At 53.9% G+C, this 25,707-nt stretch overlaps 1 protein-coding gene across 1 annotated transcript in view; it reads right to left on the bottom strand.

The window, feature by feature from the left end:
- Positions 1-25,707, bottom strand: part of LOC112113961 (arf-GAP with SH3 domain, ANK repeat and PH domain-containing protein 2-like) — a 106,334-nt gene that overhangs the window by 49,889 nt on the left and 30,738 nt on the right. Inside the window, exons 4-12 of the mRNA XM_026656842.1 lie at positions 24,431-24,505; positions 19,623-19,672; positions 19,387-19,516; positions 13,001-13,086; positions 12,434-12,509; positions 10,797-10,883; positions 9,120-9,220; positions 3,802-3,871; positions 2,958-3,045 (exon numbers count right to left, since the gene is read on the bottom strand). Of these exons, the coding sequence (XP_026512627.1) occupies positions 2,958-3,045; positions 3,802-3,871; positions 9,120-9,220; positions 10,797-10,883; positions 12,434-12,509; positions 13,001-13,086; positions 19,387-19,516; positions 19,623-19,672; positions 24,431-24,505 (763 nt within the window). The remainder of the gene's footprint in view (positions 1-2,957; positions 3,046-3,801; positions 3,872-9,119; positions 9,221-10,796; positions 10,884-12,433; positions 12,510-13,000; positions 13,087-19,386; positions 19,517-19,622; positions 19,673-24,430; positions 24,506-25,707) is intronic.

Genomic DNA, 25,707 nt, shown 5'->3' with positions numbered 1-25,707 from the left:
GCATACACAGGCCAGCGAACTCCAAATAATCCCTGTCTTCATTCAAAACTTGCCAGGGATGGAGAAATCACCACTCTCCTTAGTAACTCCTTCCGCCAAATGTATACCTCCTTACAGTCTGAATGTGTCTAGCTTCAGCTTCCAGCCACTGGGGTGTTAGACTTTCTCTGCTAGACTGAGGAGCCCACCGGCAAATATTTGTTCCCCACGTAGGTACTTCTAGACTAATCACATCCCGCCTTAACCTTCTCTTTGTTAAGCTAAATAGAGTGAGCTCCTTGAGTCTATCACTGTGAGGCAGGTTTCTAATCCTTTCATCATTTGCGTGGCTCTTCTCTGAACCCTCACCAATTTATCCGCATCCTTCTTGGACAGTGGGCACCAGAACCGGACCTAGGATTCCAGCAGCAGAGGGCAGGAGTGACTGAGTGGGAGGAGCCAAAGGGCAGGAGGGAGGGGGGCTAGAGGGACTGATTTGGGAGGTGCAAAGGGCTCAGCTAAGTGATGGCTGAGAGGACGCAGTCTCCTCTCACCGAGCAGTGTCACAGCAGGATCCTTCCATTGATTCTGGGGGGTCCAAGGAACTTGAGGGCAGATCCTTGGTCCCCCTCCCTCAAGGCTGTAATTCAGGGAAAGCTCTATGTGGGGCTCCTGCCAAACCGGGTATTTCTGCAGGAGGGAGGAGTGCAGGGCATTTTCCCAGGGAGTTGTGGAAAGCCCCTGAATGGTGCTGGTGAGGGGGGTGGGAGCAGTGGTGTGCTGGCTGGGGTGGGGGTAAGGTGCCCAGATGCTCCCTACCACCCATGGCTCCGGCAACCCCATGCTGTGAATGGAGTCCAGGGCTGCGCAGGGGCTAGCGGCTGCATTCGAGACGGCTGCTGGCTTGGCTGGAGTACGGTCACTGCATCACTGTGCTGGGTGCTGACTGTGCAGCGGCTCTAGGGTGCCTGTCCCTGTCCCGTCCCCCCATGACTACGCTCACCTGGTGCTGAGCAGTCGCAGCACACACTGTTCCCTGGCATGCACTTGATTTCCTCGATGATGGCCCTGGTCAGCCCCTCCATGCTGCTCTCTCGACTGCCATGCACCCGGCTGAATGCCACGTTCAGAGCCTCCTCCTTACTGTTGCTGAGAACAGAAATCCAGCTGCGAGGAGGAGGAAGCTGCTGTCAGAGGGGCCCCTGTTCCATGTCAGCAAGGGGGTACGGGCTCTGTACTCTGGTGCACGGGGGAGCAGTGGCGAGGGCTAGGCATGAGCCATGGCTGCCCTGCTGTGCTCAAGGCTAACATGGGGAGGGTGATGGGGCAGTGGAGACCTCGAGTTCTGCACATGCACGTTGCTCTGAGGAGGGACTCTGCCCCATGGCCTCACCCTGGCCCTTGGCAGGAGCCCCGGAGTGGCTGCAGAGCAGCATCTCAGGGCTGCAGGGGTGGGCACTGTGCTTCCAGACCTGCCCAGCACCTTTTGCCTTGCACCAACACTTGCCTGGGGTGGGCCAAAGCATTGGCTACAGGCCTGTGCAGGCTCAGAGGAGGAAGTAGGGTGGGCTCACAGCAGGCTCCTCCCCACACCTCATTACTGGCAGGAACTTGGTAGTGAGGGCCAGTGAACTCAGACAGGCCATTGTTGCCTTCTGGCTGCTGCGTCTCCCTGCAGGGCAGACAGAGGCAGCCCAACAGAGAACGCCACTTTTCAGCCCCCACGTCCACAGCTGGGGATGGGCAAGAGAAGGAGGCTGGAGGCAGCAGAGCTTTGCAGGCAAGTCCCACTGTGCTGGCTGGTGCTAGGGCCAGGCAACACGGAGGCTGCTGGCTCTACTGCTCCACACGCAGGCCCAGGAGCCAGGGGCTGTTGAATTCCAGCCATGGCCTTGGGCAAATCAGGCATCAGCAGCCTCTGCCTCAGCCTGGCTACACTGCTGCCCTCCCTCCTGGAGGGGCGAGGAGGACACAGGGCTCCAGCCTGCGGCAGAAGAGTGAGATGGCCCAACGAGCTGGCTCCCATTCAGCAGCTCTCAGGGCTGGTACTTGTCCCTCCCAAGGAGCCGTTCTGCTCCCACCCCGGTACTTACGCGGTGCATTCCTGCTCGTCCTCTGCCAGGAAGTGGTACGTGCGGTTATCTGAGATACACAGAACCATTTGTGTTTAGACCTGAAACAAACCAGCACCCAGAGGGCACCAACGCCGCCCAGAGCCAGCTGTCTGCACTCCCCAGGTGAAGGGTGTGTGGCACAGTCCAGCACACAGAGAGGGGCCGCTCCTACGCCATTCACTCGCTTAGCCTCTGCAGCCAATGTGCATGGGTTAGCACCCTGCCTGCCCCACCCGAAGGTGGTGCCAGGTGCAAGAGCTCTGGACCACATGCCCGTAAGCATCTGAGGCTGTGAAGGTGCTGCATCACTGAGCTCTACCGCTCTTGCTGTCAATCTTTCCTCAGCCCCAAGTCCTTTCAGGACGCCATCCAGGGTGTTGTGTTTCACTGAATTGCACGAACAGCACCCAGCAGAATGGGCCCTGACTCGGAGCTGCAAAACCAATACCTAGGAACACCTGTGGTTGGCTAAGCTGCCTGCATTACAATGTGTTTGTAACTGAACCTCTGCTTTCCTCCTGCTAGTGTCACCCACCCAGGCAGACATCCAGCATGGACATACTCCAGCGAATCCCGCTGTGGAGATTCCCTTTCATCACAACACCCCTGCTTGGTGTTTGTCGAGCAGCTTGAAAGCTCAGAACTGCAAACGGCCTCGCAAACATGGTCTGTATCTCCATGCCCTGGGCCTGGCCTATAGCTCCCCATTGGAACCACACAATCAGTGCCCCTGCCCTGCACCTTGCTGCCTGCTTGCATTGGTTCTCTGACATGCTGCCTTCTCGGGGCCCTGAGTCAGAAATCCAGCACGCGGCTGCCAATTGGGCCTTCCCCAGGCATTACGAAACAAACAATGGGACTCACGTGAAATGAGGTCGAAGCACTTCCTATCATCCGGGTTCGGCTTCACTTGGCAAGTCAGCAAATTCAGCTTGGCTGGTGGGCGGTTTAGCTAGTGGATGGAAGATGGAGCCTTAGTACTCGCAGCATTGCTAGGACAGCAACCCCTGGGGGCAGGTCCCTGCCATGCTCCCAAGCGATTAGGGTTATTGAGGCAGGGAACAGGGAGGAAGAACTTTCCAGCGGTTAGGGACAAACCTAAACTTGGGAGACTCAGGTTCAAGACCCTGCTCTGTAAGAGCCTGGGGAAGTCACTTAGTCTCTCTGGCCTCCGTTCCCCTCTGTCCACGGGGATAACAGCCCTGCCCTGCCTCCCTTGGGAGCTGTGAGGGGAAATCCATTGAAGCCTGTGAGCACTCAGCTAGGCCAGTGACAGGAGCCAGACAGAACGCAGTGGGCCTTCCCAGTAACCCAGGCACATTCTCCTTACTGGTGCTATCATCAATAACAATAAAAGAAATCACAGCAATGACCTTTCCCCTGCTCCCGGATGCTTGGTGCACTCGCCATGCAAGCTCTCAGTCTGGGCAAGACCCTAGTGCCTTTGCCTGTGGTCCACTGAGGGCACAGGGACTCCAGCCTCATTGGAAAGACTCCAGTGGGCATTGGGTCAGGCCAGCAGCATGGGGCTGGAGAAGATCATACTCCAGGGATTCCAGTCAGGCTCAGGGAAAGCCACTAGACTCACTGTGGGTATCACAGTGCTAATCATCTGCACAACTCCCTGGAAGGGACTGAATCCCACAGGCCTTTTCAGCCCACCACTTCTGAGCATGGGCCATGAAGGTGATGGAGGCACTGGCCCTACCGTGCTGTGAAAGATGGTCAGGTAGCCATTCTGGATCGTGCACTTCCTCTTCTGCCAGACCTTCCTCAACCTGAAAATGAACCGGGAATTCTCTCATTTCAAAGGAGATGCTCAAAGTCCTTCTGCCCAGGGGGCTGGAGACCCCTTCAGCCAGGGACCAGCCTGTCAAAGGAACATGCAGAGCAGCACCACTGCAGGTAGCAATGCAGAGAGGAGAGGAGGGCACAGCTAAGGCCACAGCTTCTGCTCCTGACAAACTGCCTGGCTCGTGCAGGTGGGGGGAGGGTTGTAGCAAGAGCAGGGCGGGGCAGCCCTTGGCCTGCTGTGAGCTGAGCGAGGTGGCCTGTGGCACACTGCAAGAGGCGTGATGGACGGGCAGCACAGCCTCTTACTGGAGATGATGTATACAGCATTTTCCCTAAGCAATGGGATGCCACTGCTGCCAGTCCCAGCCTGGCAGAGCTCACTGCTAGGATGCGCTCCAGGCCTCTCAGTTCATGTGCTCCCTTCCACTTCTAGCTGTAGCCCTTGTCATGTCCTAGATTCCTCTCCTGCCTTGATATTTACACCCCACAGGGGTTTGTAAACTGCCTTGTCCCCTCCCCACCTGCAGGCACTGCTCAGCCAAGCTGGACATGTTACGCCCTTCCAGTCTCCTTTGCACATCAATCCCTTCGGCCCCTGATCATTTCCAGGGTTTACCTGGCCTCTTTGCTGCCATATTGCACTGCAAACTCATGACGGATTTGGAAGTGTCTGTAATAATCTACGCACGAGACAAGGTGGGCAAGGTAATGTCATTTACTGGCCCAGCTTCTGTTGGTGGAAGGGATAACCTTTCAAGCTTATACAGAGCTCTTCCTCAGGTCTGGAGAAGGTAACCAGAGTGTCCAAGCTGGAGGTTTTTAAGAACAGGTTAGATAAACACCTGTCAGGGATGGTGTAGAGCAGGGTTTCTCAACCCGTGGGTCAGGACCCAGCATTGGGTCACCAGAATGTTTCAAAGGTCGCATGGCAGCTCCTGTGATTCCTGTCCCATGGGACAGGCTGGACTCGCCTCCCTGCTCCAGGCACTGCAACCTCTGAGGTCCCCACGCCATTCAGATTTGGCCCAGCTGTCATCATGACAGGAGTCCCAGTACGCCAAATGGGAGTGAGTGGCACTGCCACCTCAGGAGCCAGGTCACAACTCCACTCTCACAAAGTCAGGGGAGCAGGGCCAAACCTGAGCAGCGCTGCAACCCCTGAGATTGCAATGCCTAGAGCGGAAAGCCAAGTCCAGCCAGTCCCACAGCACTGGAGCTGCAGGAGCCACCACTCTGGGGTGAGTGCTGGGCAGGATCCAATTGAAACCACCCAAGGGCCTCTACCCCCAAACTTTTTACTGGGTTGTGACAGGCCATAAACATTTACAAATGGGCCCTGAGTCCACAAAGGTTGAGAACCACTGGTCTAGATAATACTTAGTCTTGCCTCAGTTCAGGGGTCTGAACTAGATGACCTCTTGAGGTCCCTTCCAGTCCTAAATTTCTACAATTCTAAGGTGGAACAGATTGTTAAGCAAAAGGGTTTCACATGTTGTAGGAGACCACTTAAAATGAAGTGGTCAATTAGCATCTTTGCAGTGGATGACAATGGAGGGTTAGTAGGCAGCAGGGTGTGTTACAAATTGTTGTAATAGACCATAAATCCAGGGTCTCTGTTAAGTCCATGGTTTTTAATGTCAAGCAGGCAGAGAGTTATGAATTTAAGGCCATGTCTACACACATCGCTGCAGCGGCGCAGTGTACTGATACAGCTGCGCCGCTGCAGTGTGTGTGGTGAAGACGCTCTATGCCAATGGGAGAGAGCTGCATAGCGCTTTGCACACCAGTGCTTATGTCGGTGTAACTTATGTTGCCCAGGGGGGTGGTTTATTCACACCCCTGAGCGACATATGTTTTGCCAGCATAGGCGGTAATGTAGATATAGCCTAAGTTCCCAGGCTCATCTTTTGAAGGTGTTGTCCAGGTTTCCTTTGAGAGCAAGGACTGAGAGGTCAGATGTGGCGTGAACATTTTGTGAAAAGTGTTTGCCTACATGTGATCTGGTGTTTTTGTCTTTTTCATTTTTCTGTCAGAGTTAATTCGAGAGCATAGTGATTGTCTGGCTTCAGCCACATACTTGGGGGATTTGATGCAGTGGATGAGGTACACCTCATGTTGGGATAGGCATGTGTAGGACCCATGGAACTTGAAAAGTGTGTGGTGGGGAGTACTGATCATCATAGCAATGGAGATATGTCTGCAGGTTTTGCATCTGTTGTTCTGGCAGGATCTGGTGCCGCTTTGAGTTGTGTCATGGTCCGTGGGGAGCCTGCTTCTGATGATGAGCTTAGTGAGGTTTGAAGGCCAGAAAAGGGGTTCAAGAAAGTTTTCTTTCAGGATGTAGTCCCCATCAAATATGGGTTGTATCTGTTTGATGATACCCCATATGGATTCCAATGTGGGGTGATAGGTGACAACTGGGGGTGTGCAGTCAGAGGCTCTCGCTTTTTCTGTATTGAAGCAGGTTCTTCCCAGGTATTTGGGTGGCCAGTTCCATGATGCAATCTACTTCTCTGGTGGATTGTCCTTGCTTTGTGAAGGCAGTTTTAAGTGTGTTAAGGTGTGCATCCCTGATTTTCTCCTCGGAGCATAGTCTGTGATATCTGAGTGCCTGGCTGTAGATAACAGATTTCTTGGTGTGTTTGGAGTGGTTACAGGATCTGTGAAGGTAGGTGTGGTGATCCATGGATTTCTTGTATATGGTTGTCTGTGGTGTTCCTCTTCATGGACTATTCTGGAAAAATGCCCCACAAAATCAATGATATACTTGAGATACATCAATGATATTTCCATCCTCTGAACAGATGACTTAGACTCCCTCATAGATTTCCACCACAACTTTAACAACCACCATCCATCCATTGAACTCTCTCTAGAACACTCCCACACCAGCATCAACTTCCTGGACACCACGATCAGCTTCAGCAATGGAACCCGACAGACAGTTATGCACAAGAAATGCATGGATCACCATGTCTACCTTCAGAGATCCAGTAACAGTCCCAGACATGCCAAGAAATCTGTTATCTACAGCCAAGCATCAGATACCACAGAATATGTTCCCGAGAGAAAGTCCGGGATACACACCTAAACACACTTAAAACCGCCTTCACTAAACAAGGACACTCCATCAGAGAAGCCACCCACGTGAATGGGCTACCCAAATATCCCAGAAGAATCTATTTCAGTAGAGGGAAAAAAACTCTTCTGACTGCACATCCCTAGTTGTCATCTACCATCCCACACTAGATACAGCGTATCATCAAACAGTAACAACCCACACCTGATGCGGACTACATCCTGAAAGAAATCGGTTCTAGGCAGCTGGGTGTGTGGGGGACTGCGCATGGCAGACTGGAGGATCCTGGCAGTGTAAGTGGCGGGTGCAGTGACAACGCTGCTGGAGCAGTGACTGCACTGCAGTTGGTGGCAGCACCGGTGAATGCAGCAGTGTTTCTCTTTGTTCTCTGTCCTGGACTACTTGGGAGCTGCAGCAGCCAGGTCAACATGTGACTTCTCACCCAACTGGGCCTGGTTCGTGGAGGCAATGCTGCATTTAGGGGCAGTCCCAGACTGGGATCTGTCCGTATGCCCATGGCTGTGCTTTTTATGGTCAGAGGAGGGCTTGTCAGGCGGCGGTAGTATCGACAGATACATGGGCACATAGCCTCTTCCACGAGGAACTTACAAAGACAAAGTTCCCTGGCTTCCCGTGTTCGGGTTGGGAACAAATGTCAAATGGTGCAGTGGGCCACAACATGGGCTTCGCCGAGGCAGTAGAGGCACTGTTGGTGCTCGTCGCTCACAGAGAAGGAGCGCAGGCACAAAGAGCAGTTTCTGAAGCTGACTTGCCAGGGCATAGTCCCCAGGTGAGGAAGTTTCCCCAACGGGAGAAGTCGGAAAGGAAACCTAACTAATTACAATACATTATAAAAACAAGAAAAATACTATTTGTAACTATGTACGCAAAGGCAGAACAGACTATCAACTCTCTTAGCTAGGCTAAGAACGCAGAGGAACAGGGGTTCCGACTCTGCCCATGTGGCGGTAAGAGGGAATTGGAGCAGAGTCGATGCACACAACCTCTTATAACCTTGGCTGTGGATACAAGGACAATGCATGATGCACATCCGGGTCAACAGACACTGCTACAGAATCGTCCCCGCTCTGGCACATGATGCACATGTGCACCCACGTTTGGAATCCATAGAGGGCCATCACTTGAAGAAGAAAGAGGTCTCTATCATAGCAGAGTCGTGTGTAGGCCTGCTGTTGTTTTAAAATCCTTTTCTCTCATTAAGCTGTTACTGCTGTTCACAACAGACAACAGGAGCAGTTTGGGTCACTGTATTCATCACAGCTCCCCAAAGGAAGAAACACACGTTCCTAGTCCAGTCGGACCTGTTGGTCAAATGTGGTTGGAAAACAAGGACCCGGTCTGAGTGGGGGAAATCACAGGACTCCACTCACAGAAGTGAAAGCTAGAGGTCTCAGATCTGGAGGAGATGCATTCAGAGAGACCCAAGGTGGGGACAGGTGCAGCCAGCCCTGATCTGGGACACCATCGTCGTACGCGTCTCTTAGCATCCCAGCTGCCCTGTGTTCCCTCCCATTGCGTATAAGGCAGTGGAGCAGGAGACTTGGCTTCTATTCCTGGTTCTGCCATCCACCAGCTGTGGCCCCTTCACTGCCCTGTGTCTTCCCTGCCCCCTCTGTCACAGAGGGATCATGGTACTGAGCTCCTGTGAATGGTTTTGGTCTGTGCAGGAAGATCACTGTTCCATCATTTAATATCTTCCTTAATGTTGCGGGGGAGCGACATTAGTGAAGTGTGCAGGGGAGGCTAACCCAGGCAGAGTGTCATGCCACTGAGCGTGGGGAGGATAGGAAAGGGACCTGGAGAGACTTGGAACTGGTAGAAAAAACCAAAGGAGGTTCAGCTTGGGAGTCTGCAGTGAATGCTCCTGGGACCACGGTGCTGCCATCCCTAAGCCCAGCCCCCACGCAGATTGTCACTAGAAACTGCCCCCCCATGTTATTTCTCATTCCCCTTTGGCTTTGTTTATGCTGCTGCCCCTAGTTTTCATTGCACACAGCACTGTTCCCGTCTGATCCAAAATGAACGCATTGTGAGGGAGACACAGTATCAAGGTCAGCTCAGTAACTCAGCTGAGGGGGCTGCGGGGCTGCACTGGAGATCCTACACTACAGACTAATGAGATCTGCACTTACCCATCACTTTTCTTAAAGAGGTTCCCCGATTTCTCGGTCCCATACTGCTTGTTCCCCTGCAGCTGGTGCATGTTGTACCGTAGCTGCTTGTTAGCAGAGTCCTAGTAGACAGAAAGAGGTAGCCGTTAGCCCATGCCCATCTCTCCCTAGGGTGACTCCTCCTGGCGGGATATTCCAGACTGGCATCTTAGAAAGGTCCCATCCAGGGAGGAGATGTGATGTTAATACAGAGTGCAGCGAATGTGGCAAGAACCAAACTCGGAGAGCAGTGCCCAGGGAGCAAACACAGACTGAACCAAGTGGTACAGAAAGCCACAAATCCCTCAGTCCGCTCCACAGCACTGCCCCATACCCAAGCTGGGCATGGGAAGGGAGAGGGAGCCCGGCCCTGTTTCCAAACCGCTGCAGGGCAGTAGTGACTGAAGCCATTTCTGCCTAGCCGCTCTCTGTGGCCTGGCTGAAAGGAGGGGTGTGTGGGAGGGGACATGGCCACATCACACAGCCACCACCAGAACAGGCCCCTTGCGGCAGCGGCAGCAGAGAGGCCAGTGACAGAGTAAGCCCTGGGGAAGCTGCCAGCGTGCTGGGTACGTGAGTGGTCAGGTTTGGAGCTCCTGTCATTGGGGGGGGGGGTGCTTAATGTTGAGGGGAGTAGGTGGGAGTCTTACCAGAGGGTTGTTGGAGGCCTCCTCCCTCCATTCCAATCTCCCTGGGCCCCCTCATCTCCTTGTCTTCCCACAGCCTCTGGCAGGTACCAGAGGGGATCCTGCTGCTCCCTCTGGGCTCGTCCCCTCTCTCTGGAGTCCCTACTCCCCACAGCTAGGGCAGTCTGGTATGGCCCAGCCTGGGGATGCTGCATGCCCTACGCTGCGCTGCCCGTTGGCATGTGCACAATCCCCAGGGAGCCTGCAAAGGGGGCACCGCCAGGGCTGCAGGTGAGGCAGTCAGGATGGGCTGCCCTGGGTGAGGCCGTCAGGACGGGCTGCCCTGGGTGAGGCAGTCAGGATGGGCTGCCTCGGAGAGGGAGGCCATCAGGATGGGCTGCTCTGGGTGAGGCCGTCAGGACGGGCTGCCTTGGAGAGGGAGGCAGTCAACAAGCTCAATAGGCAGAAACCACGACAACACCTCAGCCTCAACCTACTCCCCTGGGACAGCAGGCATCTCCAGCAGCTGGGTCTCTGTGGAACAGGAGGAGCATGTTGCCGGGACAGAGGGGTGAGGGAGACATGCCCTCCACTTCCCATTCCCCAACTGCTCTGGGAAGAGTGGGCTCCAGTCCCCAGGGCTGCAACTCCAGCACCTTCCAGGCACATGAAATTCACTCACAACATCCAATCCACAGCCCCCAAAGGAGAACTCTGCAGGGCCATGGATAGAGCAGAGCCCTCAACATCCCCCTGGCTCCTCCAGATTTGAGCAAGGAGAGCTGCTTCCCTTTGGCCCCTTAGCTCCCTGGGTGCGGGGGCAGAGCCCACCTCACAGGGCTCAGCCCATAGCCCAGGAACGAGATGGACTTGCCATTGCCACCCTGCACATGCCTTGTTCCCTGCATGAGCTCTGGGGATGCTGTGCAACGCACAGTATTGGACCAGAGTGACTGCTCTGATTGGTTGCTCCCCATGAATACTCTACCAGGCAGCCGTAACAGCAGTGCCTAGGAAGGGGGACGCGCTTTACCTCTTTCTGCTCCAGTTGTAATGCTGCTTTCAGGTGATCCCGGAGGGAGCACAGCTGCTGCTTCTCCTCGTCCTGCCTGACCTTCATCTGAAAGGCATCACACCACAGTGATTCGCTTTGCCTCTGTCTGTACATCCCACTCATTCTCTCAGGCAAGACAGGCATTTCTCCCACACACTCCAGAACACATGAGTTCCCATTCCTGTGGGAAGCACCATATTGAAAACATGGGCCCCCTGTGCAGCACCACGGCACAGGGCATGTACTACTGTAATACAAGCTTCTCCAAAATCCCATCTCTCCAGAGCAGCTTGGACAGAGCTATCTGCAGGTGGAGGGAACAGCAGTGTTTCCTCAGCGCTCCTCAAATGGAGCCTGGTGGGTGCATAGTGGCTATGGTTTGGCTAAATAATATAAACAACGTTTGAATCATAGAATCATAGAATATCAGGGTTGGAAGGGACCTCAAGAGGTCATCTAGTCCAACCCCCTGCTCAAAGCAGGACCAATTCCCAACTAAATCATCCCAGCCAGGGCTTTGTTTGCTCAGGACATATCATTACAACAGCTGTTTATGTTTCTGAACCAGGCACTGACTATCCAAAAGTCTGAAGTGCAATACGGTCACCTCTTGAGATGAGTCAGTAATGAAAACAGTTAACAGGATCAAAAGTTCAGTTTGCCAGAAAATGACAGTTAATTTTCAACGTGCCTGTAGGGCAGACATAGCTGAAGGGTTTGTGTGTTTATAGCATTAACAGACACTGCAAGTGCTGTGTATTATGCCTTGTTCTTCATTCCTCAAGTTACTGATTGTAAATAGATTGTATTGAGACAATGTATTGGAGGGTTTTTTTAAATGTTGTTTGTATTAATGTGCTACAAATGTAAAGAGACCAAGAGTGTTAAAAGAACTGGCACTGAGCCTTTTCTGGAGAACCCACCTTGGGCTGGTGAAGTCAGTCTCCATGCAAAATATCAAAACCAGCCAGCTGTACATCTATTAAACTCGAAATTACTGTGAGGGAAGCATGTAAGGAAGGCTCCAAAATTACCTGCAGTGTGACTGAGGGCTCAGCACTAAAGATCAGTACTCCACCCAAATGAGGATTGCAACCTCATCCTCATCAGAGAGATATAACAAAAGCAGCGCTTTAAAAAGATGATAGGACCATGGAGTGTATAGTAGCATCCTCAAATCTTTTCATGAGCTGTATGCTCTTATCCTGGCTATCAAGCCCTGGGAAATTTCCACTTAGCCTTTAAACCTTCTCTACTTCCTTAGGGGTAGGACTAACATATTTCAGGTTCCCAAAAAGAGGATATTGCTGGAGAGAGGAGGAGGTGGTGCTGGGGGGAGAGGGGTTGAGGTATTTGGCGGGGAGGCTGCAGCCCCAGCTGTCAGCCCCCCACGTGGGGTGGGGGGGAGAAATCCTGGACAATTACTAATATTTTAAAAATCTACCCGGACAGAGATTGGCAGACCAAAACCGAGGTCATGACCCAGAAAAGCTGGACATATGGGAAGCCTCCTTAGGGGTAAAAAGAGACTTTAGGGGGTAGACATTCTTCCTGCAGGGCCCATGGCCCCCTCTTGCCTTGGTCCCTGGTGAGCTGGCGTTATGATGCATACTCACCCTCTGTAGCTCAGGGGTGAGCTTCTCTATCAACTGCTTAAGCGTCTCTGTTGCCCTTAAACATTCCTGGAAAAAACTAACAGGAGAAGCGAATGTGAGAGAATGGTTTGAACTGAAGCTCCTAGCATTGACAGTGCTGCATGTGAACAACATGCCGCTGTGCATTGCGCTCCTTAGAGCCTTTGCTTTGCTGTGTCATTATTAACCCTTTTGGGCCAACAGTCCTGGCCTCACACACCTTATCATTATCAGGAACCCCAGATTCTCATAATAACCAGTGACAACAAACCGAGGAGTGGGAAGCCAGCACTCTAATTGCTTTTGTATTGTACTGTCAAAATGCAAGTACCAAGTACTGTAACTTGCAGGACAAACACAACCGTAGAGTCCTACGGCTACACCATCTCCAGAGGGAGAGGAAGCGGAGCATGTTACCACATAGGTGGAGGGTGACTGCAGGATATTTGTTCACTGCAAAATAAATCAAATGCCCAGGTCTCCTCAGTTAAACTGGGGATCTTGCAAAGAAAGGGAGGATAGGGAATAAAGATGACCGATCACTCTTACTTGAACTGAGCATTGCAATGCTTGATGTGGTTCTGCAGCAAGTCCACTCCTTTCTTGGTTTGAATCTCATTCACTTTGATCAGATACTGAGGGGAAAACACACCTAGGAGTTGGTTCTTGTTACCTGCTGGGTTCTGCATTGTTTACTTATCACCCTCCGTGTTGCCATGACTTATGATTTTGGCTCCCACTACTGCAGTCTTCCCATTCTGTGCTAGCTATAGACTTCCTGGGAAGCGAGCCAGAGACCAGCAGAGACTGCCTAACACAGTGTTGTGTAGCCTTAGTAGATGGTGCACTGATCTGTAAGCCTGGAGATTAGCCCCAGCTATTCCACTAGCTCCTATTCACACTTCTGTGCTCTTCACAGCTCTTATTGTGAGTCAAGCTTTCATACAGATTCACTGAACGGGAGTGAGGTCATTTAATGCTAACCCAGGGCTCATACTAGAAGGCCAAGTCTCATTTACTTTGCCACACACCTCAGAATATGCCTGTCAAACTAGGCTCTTGTGTATCCCACGCTAACCCACTCTGGCTCGGTTACTCGCTAGAAGCTAGACCACATATAGAATGTTATGACTCCACTTCACTTCCATACTGGACAGGTCTGGTTCTTAAGGTCAGGTGTCAGCGACTCAGGTGTTTACATCCAGAGGTCTTGGGTTCAAACCCCAGAGATGCCCCAAACAGGTGGTGGTACATTTAGCTACCCACTCTGTAACCACTACACCACAATCTATTTTCAGAGCCAGAAATAGAAACCAAGAATCCTGATGCCCAGTGTTCCACTGTCTCACAAATATTTGTGTAACCCACTGCCTGTGTGTGTGTTGTGGCTCCCTATCAGACGGTCCAGCATAGAGAACAACAACATACAGGCCCCATTTACTCCTATAGTTAATGTGGAAGTGGTCTGTGTTGAAGGCTTAAATATGTATGTATAACAATTAGTGGAAGGACTCTGAAGTAACTACTGGAATGACTTGACATTGCAGAACCTTGTAATTAGAAGTGCATGTGGATGCTGTGCTAGTTTCTTTTACTGTTGCATTTTCAGGGCATGCATTTGGCTAATGGGAGCTGGCCCTTTAAGAAGAGAGTGTGGCTGACAGTGTGTTTGAGATTAGGAGTGCGTGGGAGATTTTGCCTGTGTGAGCTCCAAAGTGGCTGGAACGTGAGTTAATAAACTCATCTTTCCAGAAAGCCGCCTCCCCCTCCCTTTCCCGGTCACTCTTATGAGGGAACGGATGATTGAGGGTGTTGCTACAGACCTGTTTGCCCCTGTGTGGCTGTCCAGTCCAGCAGGGATACAATCTTGTTCCTTTCTAATGGTAGCATCTACTGTATGGAAGTTACCTAACACGTCCTGGGTTTTGTTGCTTATAATGATGCCAAACTTTAACAAGCTGGGCTGAACTTATTCATGCCGAATATATGCCTCAGGCTCAATAATTTTGGAAAGTTTCAGCAGAAACGGTGTTTCCAGGGATGAGGTCAATGACAACTAAGGGTATGTCTACACCCAGCCGCTAGTTCGGCGGCTGGGAATCGAAGTTCTGGGTTCGACTTATCGCGTCTTGTCTGGACGCGATAAGTCGAACCAGGAAGTGATCGCCGTAGACTGCGGTACTCCAGCTATACGAGAGGAGTACCGCGGCGTCGACGGGGGAGCCTGCCTGCCGCGTGTGGACCGAGGTAAGTTCGAACTAAGGTACTTCGACTTCAGCTACGTTATTCACGTAGCTGAAGTTGCGTACCTTAGTTCGAATTGGGGGGTAAGTGTAGACCAGGCCTAAGTAATTTTAACAATACTGACCAACTTTCCAGCCTTTTTAACGCACTGTATTTCTTATTATGTGCACTGTGGCAGCAGGAGACAGGCCCAGCCCCGAGGAGCATCCAGCCCCCACAAAAAAGAGAGTCACTGAGTTTAAGGCCAGAAGGAACCACCCAGATCATCAAGCCTGACCTCCAGTATTGCACAGGTCACCACCTCCACCCAGCACCCACACATGAATCCAACACTTGAAATGTGACCAGGAAGAAAGACAGACCCACACCCGGAGGGGCAGGGCTAGAAGACAGGAGCAGAGTGCTGGGCAGCAAACAGCATGGCAGGGCTGGGGTTTCTCTTCCCTTCTGGGTGAGGGTTTTTTTTTTCAGTTCTGTTCTTTTCTTTTTCAGTTTTTTTGTGGGGGGAGGGGAGAAAGGGTTGGCTTAGTTTATTTCTGTTTCTCTTACAAGTATTATAGGGCAGGGGAGGGGAGGGGAGGGGAGAAAAGAGCAGGGGGAGGGAGAGAAGGAGAGGAGCCTGGGGGGCACTTGGGAGTCAGACTGTGTGAGGAGGGGGTAGGAGGGAGCTGGAGCTGGCAGCCAAATCAGCACAGGAGAAGAGTGCTCAATGCAATGCTGCAGATAGCCAGCTGGGCTCCTGGGACATCATCAGTGTCTGAGGGCCCCAGTAGGGTTGCCAGATGTCTGTTTTTTACCAGAACACCAGGTTGAAAAGGGACCCTGGTGGTTCTGGTCAGCACCGCTGACCAGGCCATTAAAAGTCCGATTGGTGGCACAGCAGGGCTGGCAGGCTCCTTCCCCAGCTCCGCAGCGCAGCTCCCGGGAAGCAGCCGGCATGTCCCGCCAGCTTGGGGGCGGCCACAGCGGCTTGACATGCTGCTGCTGCCCCGAGCGCCAGCTCCACAGCTCCCATTGGCCAGGAACCACAGGTAGCTGTGGGAGTGGTGCCTGCCGGCAGGGGTGGCACACAGAGCCACCTGGCCGCTCCCGAGCTGGAGGAACATGCCAGTCACTTCCCGGGAGCCACCTGAGGTAAGTGCTGCCCGGAGCCTGCACCCCCTTCTGCACCCCAACCCTCTGCTCCAGGCCTGAGCCCCCTCCCACACCCAAACTCCCTCCGGCACCCCACACCTCCTGCCTCAGCCCTAAGCTCCCTCCCCCACCCAAACTCCCTCCCAGAGTCTGCATCCCACACCCCTTCCCATGCCCCAACCCCCTGCTCCAGCCCTGAGCCCCTTCCCGCACCCAAACTTCCAGAGCCCACCCCCCCCACACACACCCCAAACTTCTGCCCCAGCCCAAAGCCCCCTCCCGCACCCTGAACCCCTCCTTTCTGGCCCCAGCCCAGAGTCCATACCCACTCCCACACTCCAACCCCCTGAGCAGCCTGGAGCCCCCTCCTACACCCCAAATCCCTCATTCCTGGCTCCACCCCAGAGCCCACACACCCAGCCAGAGCCCTCACCCCTCCCACTCCCAGAACCCCTCAGCCCCAGCCCAGAGTCCCCTCCTGCACCCTAAACCTCTCATCCCCAGTCCCATCCCGGAGCCCTCACCCCCTTCCGCACCCCAACCCCCTGCCCCAGCCCGGTGAAAATGAGTGAGGGTGGGGGGAGCGCAAGCGACGGAGGGAGGGGGGATAGAGTGAGCTGGGGGGGCGCAGAGAAGCGGTGGGGTTTCGGAGAAGGGATGGGGCAAGGGTATTTGGTTTTCTGCAATGAGAAAGTTGGCAACCCTGGGTCCCAGAGAGGCCATGCCTGTTCCTGTTGATAGAGTTTCTCTGACCCTGGGGCTGGGATTTCCTCCCTGGGATTTCTTTCTGTCTCAAGGAAATGATCCTTGGTACCCTGGCCAGGGGTCCCTGCATAGTTCTGGATCTAGGAGTGCTGGGTGAGCAGTACTCCCAGTTGTGCACCAGCCAGTGGTGCCGGAATGGGGGAGGGGGGGCAGGGAGCCAGGGCCCTCCCACCTTTTGAAATTGGACAGGCTTGGCCCGTCCACTTTTTGGCAGGGGCCCCTCCTATTCCCCCCCAGGCCCCGTCCCCCCAGCCAGGACGGCAACTGGAGCCTGGCTGGGGAGCCTGGGCAACTGTGGGGAGCCGTGCCGCGGACCCTCCACTTGCCAGGGGTGAGGGTGGGGTCAAGAGAGGCCTGTTTCCTTGCCCCGTGGGCCCCCCACCCAGGACAAGAGGGTCCACGACTCCCCACAGCTGCCCACATGCGGCTCTTAGCTGGACATGGCTTAGCTGGGGGGCCGTAGGTAAGAACCACGTGGACAGCTGCCCTGGCCCCTGTCCCCCTCCCCCACCCCTGCTTTTGGGCAGGCCATGCCGCCCTTGGCACCATCTTTTCCCCTCCCCTGCACTGCTGCAGTGCCAAATGAGGCTCCTTGCATTTGCTCATGCCAACTTGGGTTTAAGAGCTCACTGGCTCCAGAATTTGGAGCAGGGACTCAGCATTTTCAGGGGCTGTCCTGGGGTCAGAGAGGTACCTTTGCTCTCCCTGGGACACGTGGGTCAGATTTAGTTGGCCAAGTTATAAGGGGCAGAAAATTGCCATTTGCACATGCTCAGCATAGATTCTTAAGAACGGCCATACTGGGTCAGACCAAAGTCCATCTAGCCCAATATCCTGTCTTCCGACAGTGGCCAATGCCAGGTGCCCCAGAGGGAACAAACAGAACAGGTAATCATCAAGTGATCCATCCCCTGTCGTCCATTCCCAGCTTCTGGCAAAGGGAGGTTAGGGACACCATCCCTGCCCATCCTGGCTAATAGCCATCGATGGACCGATCTTCCATGAATTTATCTAGTTCTTTTTTGAACCCTGTTATAGTCTTGGCCTTCACAACATCCTCTGGCAGAGTTCCACAGGTTGACTGCGCATTGTGTGAAGAAATACTTCCTTTTGTTTGTTTTAAACCTGCTGCCTATTAATTTCATTTGGTGACCCCTAGCTCATGTGTTATGAGAAGGAGTAAACAACACTTCCTTCTTTACTTTCTCCGCACCTGTCATGATTTTATAGACCTCAATCATATCCCCCCCTTAGTCGTCTCTTTTCCAAGCTGAAAAGTCCCAGTTTTATTAATCCCTCCTCATATGGAAACTGTTCCATACCCCTAATAATTTTTGTTGCTCTTTTCTGAACCTTCTCCAATTCCAATATAACTCACACAGTATTCGAGATGTGGGCACACCATGGATTTATATAGAGGCAATATGATATTTTCTGTCTTTTTATCTATCCCTTTCTTAATGATTTCCAACATTCTCAGTGGTGGCAGATGACAGAACAAGGAGCAATGGTCTCAAGTTGCAGTGGGGGAGGTCCAGGTTGGATATTAGGAAACACTATTTCACTAGGAGGGTGGTGAAGCACTGGAATGTGTTACCTAGGGAGGTGGTGGAGTCTCCTTCCTTGGAGGTTTTTAAGGCCCGGCTTGACAAAGCCCTGGCTGGGATGATTTAGTTGGGAATTGGTCCTGCTTTGAGCAGGGGGTTGGACTAGATGACCTCTTGAGGTCCCTTCCAACCCTGATATTAGGGGGGAGGGATAGCTCAGTGGTTTGAGCATTGGCCTACTAAACCCAGGGTTGTGAGTTCAGTCCTTGAGGGGGCCACTTGGGGCAAAATCAGTACTTGGTCCTGCTAGTGAAGGCAGGGGGCTGGACTCGATGACCTTTCAAGGTCCCTTCCAGTTCTAGGAGATAGGATAGGATTCTATGATATTCTATGACTCCCACATTTGGGAGGCTGGGCGTGAGCACTGGAAGCTCCCGAGAAGTGGGGGGGCCACTGGTGTCCAGACCGTGGCCCCGCCCCCTGCTCTGCCTCGAGGCTTGGCCCCCTCCCCCGAGGCCACCCTACCCATCTCTGCCCCCTCCCACCACTCGCGCTTCTTCGCCTCCTCCCCCAAGACCCCCACCAACTGCTCGCACCTCTCCACCCCCCTACCTGCCCACCACTCGGCGGGTGGAGAGGCATGAGCGGCAGGCGGGGCCACGGGGGAAGAGGACAAGCACAACGGGGCCTTGGGGCAGAATATGGGCCAAACTATGGCACCTTTTTGGTGGCAGGGCTCCAAAGATACGGGCTGGCGGCACCCGCCTGTTTGGGGAGGCTTAGCATCCCCTGGCCTCTTCTACCCGCTGCCCATGGGGAAGGGAGGGGGGATGGGCACAGTTGTAATTTCTGTAAATTGAACAAGGTGTCAGACTACAGGAAACAAGGCATCTGGTCAAAAATGAACACTAGAAACATCTCTGTGCCACACAAGAAGCTGAAAGGCAGCCACCGGGAGCTAGGCTGGCTGGCAATGGAAGAGGCCTTGATACAATCCTCACAAAGACATTCAATTGGAGTTAAAAAAAAAAACCCACAACCATGTGAGAATTAGGGGTCTTCCTCTTCAAGAGTTTCCTCTCCCCATCCCCGAGCCACTCTGCACCTTCCCTCCCATGGCCCATGGCTGAGACGTCCAAGTTCACGGCAGGTGGGAGTTGCGGAGAAGAGGCCAGTGCTGCTCAGTGGAAAGGATCATTGCTCTAGGTGCTTGGGATGCTGCTGCTCCCTCCCACCCCCCCTTACCTCACACATGTTTAACTGGAACATCCTGCGCTCCTTCTCCATCTCCTCCGCGATCTCCCCTCCCACCACCTCGCTCCGCACCAGCCCGTGCTGCTTCGCCAGCTCCCGCTTCTCCTTCTCAATCTTTGTGCTTGAAGAAAGGGAAAAAACACCCTGAAAGGCTCTCTTGGGCCAGGCTTTATTAAAATCGGCTCCCAGTGAGCCTGAGTAAAGAGGACGGGGGCAGGTCAACTTACAGTTTATTCTCATAGTCTTTCCAGGCTTTGTCAAAAGGCTTTTTGAAGTCCTGGTAAGAGACGGGTAAGTGCTTAGTGACAATGGCCCTGTACAATACGCCCCCTGTGCCTTACCCCTGGCATGGCAGAGCTTTCTACGCACACCACAGCGCACTGCTAACCTGCCTAGTCAGGGCCCAAATGTGCACTCTAGCCTGTTTGTTATGGCCACGTCAGCTGCCCAGCTAGTAAGTCAGCTTGGTCTGTGTGTCCCATGTAGTGGTATCCTATGGACATGTCATTCCGAACCTGCAGGGGCTGGAAGCTGTGCAGGGGACACCAGAGTGCTCTCTACAGCTACCCCCTCCCCCCCACCCCCATGCTGCTGGAGTGAAACTGTCGCACTCACCAGCTGGAGAATCTGCATCATCTCACTCTGCACATTGCTGAGAGTGAGTTCCCCTATTGCTCATGCAGCATGCACGAAAGCTAAAACAGGAACACCCCCAAACACATGCACACACACAGACCCACACGTGTGTATACACAGACCCAGAGCCACACAGACATATGTTCACAGATGTGTGCACACAAGAATACACAGGCACATAGATTTTAAAGCCAGACGGGACCATTAGAACATCTAAGCTGACCTCCTGGCTAGCACGGAATATTCAGTTTCACCCCATTACCTCTGCATTGAGCCCAGTAATTCGTGTTTGGTTAAAGCATCTTCCAGAAAGACAGCTAGTCTGGATCTGAAGACACCAAGAGATGGAGAATCCACCTCTTCCCTTCGGAGTTTGTTCCAATGGTTAATCACTCTCATGGTTACAAATTTGTTTGGCTTCAGCGTGTAGTTGTTGGTTCTTGTTCTGCCTTTCTTCCCTAGATTAAAGAGCCCTTTAATAACCTGGTATTTTCTCCCCAGGAAGATGTCACAGATCCTAGCTAGCAGCCCTTCCTGGCTGCCCACTAGGATTGTTGCGAGGGAATCCAAGCTGTGCTGTGGGTTTCCAGGGGGTTCCAAGCTCCTGGAGCCTGAATGGAGCCCAGCCACTGCCCGAAGCTCAGGGTCCCTAAGCACACTCTCAGGCCACAGACTTTTTAGCTGGCAATCCCCAACTGTTGGAACCTGCTGTCCAGCCACCTAGCCCCTCTGGGCGTAGCGCTGACCCTTCAGACTCCCCTGTACTCAGACACCCCTCTGCCAGAACTCCACCCAACAGCAGGAAGCTTCTGCTTTACACTTCAAGTCTTTCAGGGGCAGACAGCAGTTGTGAAGCAGTCAACACACACGCATGCACACACACATTTTATTCAATATATCAACTCTACGCTCTTTACACTTAGGCCTGGTCTACACTACAGAGTTAGGTCAATGTAAGACAGCATCCACACTGCAATGGTGCTCCCACCGATGTACGTCACCCACTGCATCGACTTAACTCCACCTCCACGAAAGGCGCAGCGCTTAGGTCGATGTAGTTAGGGCGACACAGTGTCCACACAGACACTGCGTTACTTACATCGCCTGTTGGCGCTCAGCTGGGTGTGGGGCTGACATCTGGAACCTCCCTCGTACCCCAGCAGGGCTGTCAGCGCCAGGACAGCGCCCCCAAACCATCACTTTTCTCCCCCTTTCAAAAGAGAACAGAGCAGGGGTACATGACAAGTACTCCAAGGATGTTCTACCCACCCTCCCCCATTTCGACAGCGCATCTGCTTTACTACTTATTAATTTAAACTTCATACAGTCAGTCAATCAACAGATAAACAGTTCCAATCACCACATCAAAACAGTTTCATGACAACATTATAGATCAGTTCCCAATCCCCCCCCCACCTTGGGGCAAGGTGAAGTGTGTTTGCTCCCCCCATCCCCCTCAGGTTTAATTACACCTCCACTGACCAATGTGAAACCATAGATTAAGGGGCAACTTTCTCCCTCCTTAACCTCAAGACTCCACCCAGCGGTTGCTTCACACCTCTCTAGGGCTTTTCCCACATTCTGCCAAGCATCGTTATTTGGCAGCACTCTTTACTACCCAGAGTCACCCTCATTCCAGGGGAGCTCTGACACATCACCTTTCAGCTGTGCCTCAGTTTCCCTTTCCCTGCAGAGTTTTGAAACCTACCACCTATTAGCAGTGCCTAGTTTCCTTGCTCTCAGTGGAGTCGTGGGCCACAATGTTGCTTAGCTGTCCCAGTATCCCACAGCTATTAACATTCTGTCCCAGATTCTAGCAAGTGCCTCTTCCTGGCCTCCCCCTGGGATTGCTGTGAGGGCAATCTCAGCCTCTGTGCTCGGGACTCCCAGAGGTGTATCAAGATCCTGGAGCCTGAACAAAATTCAGCCACGGCCCCTGTCAGAGGAGGTATTTATATACACAAGACTTATTAAAAATTAACATCAGTGAGCCAGAGAGCTCCTCAGCCAACACTTTTAGGCCTTCTGGATGCAATATTTATCCCTAGCTGCTGCTGCTGCTGCTAACATCCTCCTCAGTTACTAATGGACTCGGAAGGTATTTCTTCAGCCTCACGTGACACAAGCACATCATCCTGCTTCTTTCCAAATCCAGAACAGAAATATTTATTGAACACTTCTACCTCTTCTGCATCCTTAACAATTTTACCATCTTCATCTAATAATGGGCACGTGCAAACACAGATATCAATACAGAGAAGCACACCTGAAAGCAACACACACTTACACACATGTACCCAGGGTCAAGGTGGATTCTCCACCACTGGCAATTTTTAAACCAAAATTGGATGTTTTTCTAAAAGTTCAGCTCTACTTCAAAGAGGAATTGATTCAGGGAGGTTCTCTGGCCTGTGCTATACAGGAGGTCAGGCTAGATGATCCCAATGGGCCCTTCTGGCCTTGGAATCTATGCAGCTAGGAGAGCCATGCACACCCAGACACACCCATAGCCACATGTGCACACACAAACACATAGTGGGGTGAGTTCCCTGGGAGAGCACATGTTAGAGTCCACGGGGGGTGGGCAGGAAACACCAGAGGATGGGGGGCGAGGAGGCCATAGGGGCCGTACGCTCACACCAAAGGGGCCCCACTGAGAGGTCACAGCAGGTGTACATTTGCCTGGGGAAGGCCACAGAGGGCATGATTTGACTGGGGAGGGGGCAGGGGTTTGCTGGGAGGCCATGGGAGGTGCACACTCACCCCAGGGGAGACCCTGCTGGGAGGTCACAGGAGGTGCATACTCGCCCAGGGATGCCCCACTGAGAGACCATGGGTGCCATGCACTCACAGGGGGGGCTCACTGGGAGGACATGGGACATGCACTCGCCTGGGGGCTCCCTGGCAGGCCACATGGGACACGCACTCGCCTGGGGGTGCCCCAGGAGGCCATGGGGGACATGCACTCACTTGGGGGCTCAATGGGAGATCATGGGGGACACGCACTCACCTGGGGGCTTCCTGGGGGCCCTGGGAACACTAGGGTTGCCAACTGTCTAATCACAGAAACCCAGACACCTATGCCCCGGCCCCTTCCGCAAGGCCATGCCCTGCTCTTTATCCACCCGCCTCTATCGCTCGCTCTCCCCCACCCTCACTCACTTTCAGTGGGCTGGGGCAGGGGGTTGGAGTGCAGGAAGAGGGTTGGGGTACAGACTCTGTGAGGGAGTTTGGGTGCTGGACAGGGCTCAGGGCTGGGGCAGGTGGTTGGGGTGCAGGAAGGGGTGGGGGTGCTGGCTCCAGGAGGGGGCTCAGGGTTGGGGCAGGGGATTGGAGTGCAGGAGGGTGTGAGGTGTGGAGGTTCCGGCTGGGCAACGCTTACCTCGGGCAGCTCCCAGGCAGCAGCACAGCAGGGCTAGGGCAGGCTCCCTGCCTGCCCTGCACCATGCCGTTCCTGAAAGCAGGTGGCACGTCCCTGTGGCCTCTGGTGGGGCAGAGGGCTCCATGCGCTGCCCCTGTCTGCAGGCACCACCCCCGCAGTTCCCAGCCAATGGGAGCTGTGGAGTCGGGGCGGGGGCAGTGCGCAGAGACTCCCTGCCCCCCTCCCAGGGGCTGCAGGGACGTGCTGGCCGCTTTGGGGAGCAGCATGGGGCCAGGGCAGGCACGGAGCCTGCCTTAGCCTCGCTGCGCTGCTGGACTAAAATCTCCTGGTTTGGCTTCAGTAGCCCCTGGGAGATAGAGCCTGATTCTGGGAGACTGCCAGCAAAACCAAGAGGGCTGGCAACCCTGGGACACGCACTCAACAGGGTCTCCCTGGGAGGCCCTGGGGACATGCACTTGCCTGAGGGCTCACTGGGAGACCACGGGGACACACAGTCACCGGGGGAAGGGCTTTCTGGGAGGCCAGGCACACTCAGTGCAGGGGGCGTGCACACTCACCCAGTGAGGGAGCTGATTGGGAGGCCATGGGGGGTGCTCATGCAGTGGATGTAATGAGAAGCTATGAAGTATTTGGGGGTAAACAGGTTCTTTTGTTCCCAGGGGACTCCCATGACACCCCTCGGTTCAGCCAAAGGGCTGTAGGCAAATTGGGTCAGAGAAGGGGGAGGAGTGAAGAGGTGGGCGGGGACATTGCCCTGCTGTCAATCACATCTATGCCTGCATCCAGGCTGGAGAGCAGCAGTGGCAGGTGGCTGCGTGCCAAGGTCCTGGAGACAGAGATGGAGTTTTCTGGAGGGCTCAGGAGCATTGCTGGGCCCAGCTGCTCCCACAAAGCTCAGAACTCAGCTCTTAGCACTGCTACTGCCTGCTGCTAGTGAAACAGGGAGGGGAACATCCTTCAGCTGGTGCAGCCCTCTTCCAGGGCCCATCCTGACAGGCCTGCTCAGCATCTACTCACCCCTTTGAGCTCTTTTAAGTCTCTCTTTACCAGCGAGTCCAGGGAAAAGTTAATGTTGTGAGACAAGCTCTGCAACTGGAAAGAAAAGAGAGAGACCCTGAAGCCTGCGTTGTGAGTGCCCCCAGCACAAAGCCAGGCAGCGGGTCTCACCCACTTTGCAGCCTACAGGAGGATCCCCCTCAGCGCTCTCATCCTGGACAACGGCTCCTTGGGGAAGCACTTGTCTTACAGATTCTGTTGATTGCCATCTTTTCCCATGGGCCCTGATTCTGCAGCTGGAGGACAAACTTGGCAACCTCCACCCCAACTGGAGCAGGCAGGGTGTGGAGGTGTCAGGGGGAGCCCTGTTTCGTCCCACGCACCCTCAGGCAGGTGGAACAGGGGCTGAGACTCCCTTGCTGGTTCCTCACATTGTGTGGGTAGCTCAGAGGTTGTGAGGGAAAAGCTGGTGTGCATTGGCAAAGGGCAGGGTGGAAAATATTCTCCCACAACCAAATCCAAGGGGATTTTCACCAGCCTTCTGTCAGGGGCAGCTCTAGGCACCAGCAAAGCAAGCACATGCTTGGGGCAGCCCATTTGCAGGGGCGGCAGGGATCCAGCATGGGAGCTGAGAACCAACAGGGGGCCCTGGGAGCTGTAGTTCCTTGGTTAGCTCCCTGCCTATAGAGCCAGCCCTGGAGCAGGGAAAGAACTACATTTCCCAGCATTCCCTTGGCCACTACCAACAGGAAAGAGGGGGAGGGAGTGAGGAAGCTGAGACCTCATTCTACAGCCTGCTTTGAATGGAGAGCTGCACTGGGAAGGGTAGGGATACCATCTTTTAACATTCAAAAAATAGGACACTCCACGGGGAGGGAGGGTAGCCCCACCCTGCCCCCATCCACTCCCTCCGACTGCCCCCCACAGAAACCCCAACCCATCCAACCCCCCTGCTCCCTGTCCCCTGATCACCCCCTCCCGGGACCCCTGCCCCAACTGCCCCCAGGACCCCACCCCCTATCAAAGCCCCACTGGTCCTTGTCCCCTGATTGCCCCCTCCTGAGACCCACCCCCTATCTAAGCCTCCCGTCTCCGTGTCCCCAACTGCCCCCTCCTGAGACACCCCCGCAAGTTCCCCCCTAGGACCCCACCCCCTACCTGTCCCCTGACAAACCCCTGGGACTCCCATGCCTATCCAACTGCTGCCTGTCCCCTGAGTGCCCCCCTGAACCCCTGACCCATCTACCCCCCCTTCTCCCTGCCCCTGACTGCCCCCCCGAACCTCCACCCCATCCAAC

This window comes from Terrapene carolina, unplaced genomic scaffold, assembly GCF_002925995.2.
Source record: "Terrapene carolina triunguis isolate 2854851 unplaced genomic scaffold, T_m_triunguis-2.0 Scaffold233, whole genome shotgun sequence".
NCBI classification, from domain to species: Eukaryota; Metazoa; Chordata; order Testudines; family Emydidae; genus Terrapene; species Terrapene triunguis.
Note: the sequence above shows the minus strand (reverse complement) of the source record. Positions and strands in the feature narration are given on the sequence as shown.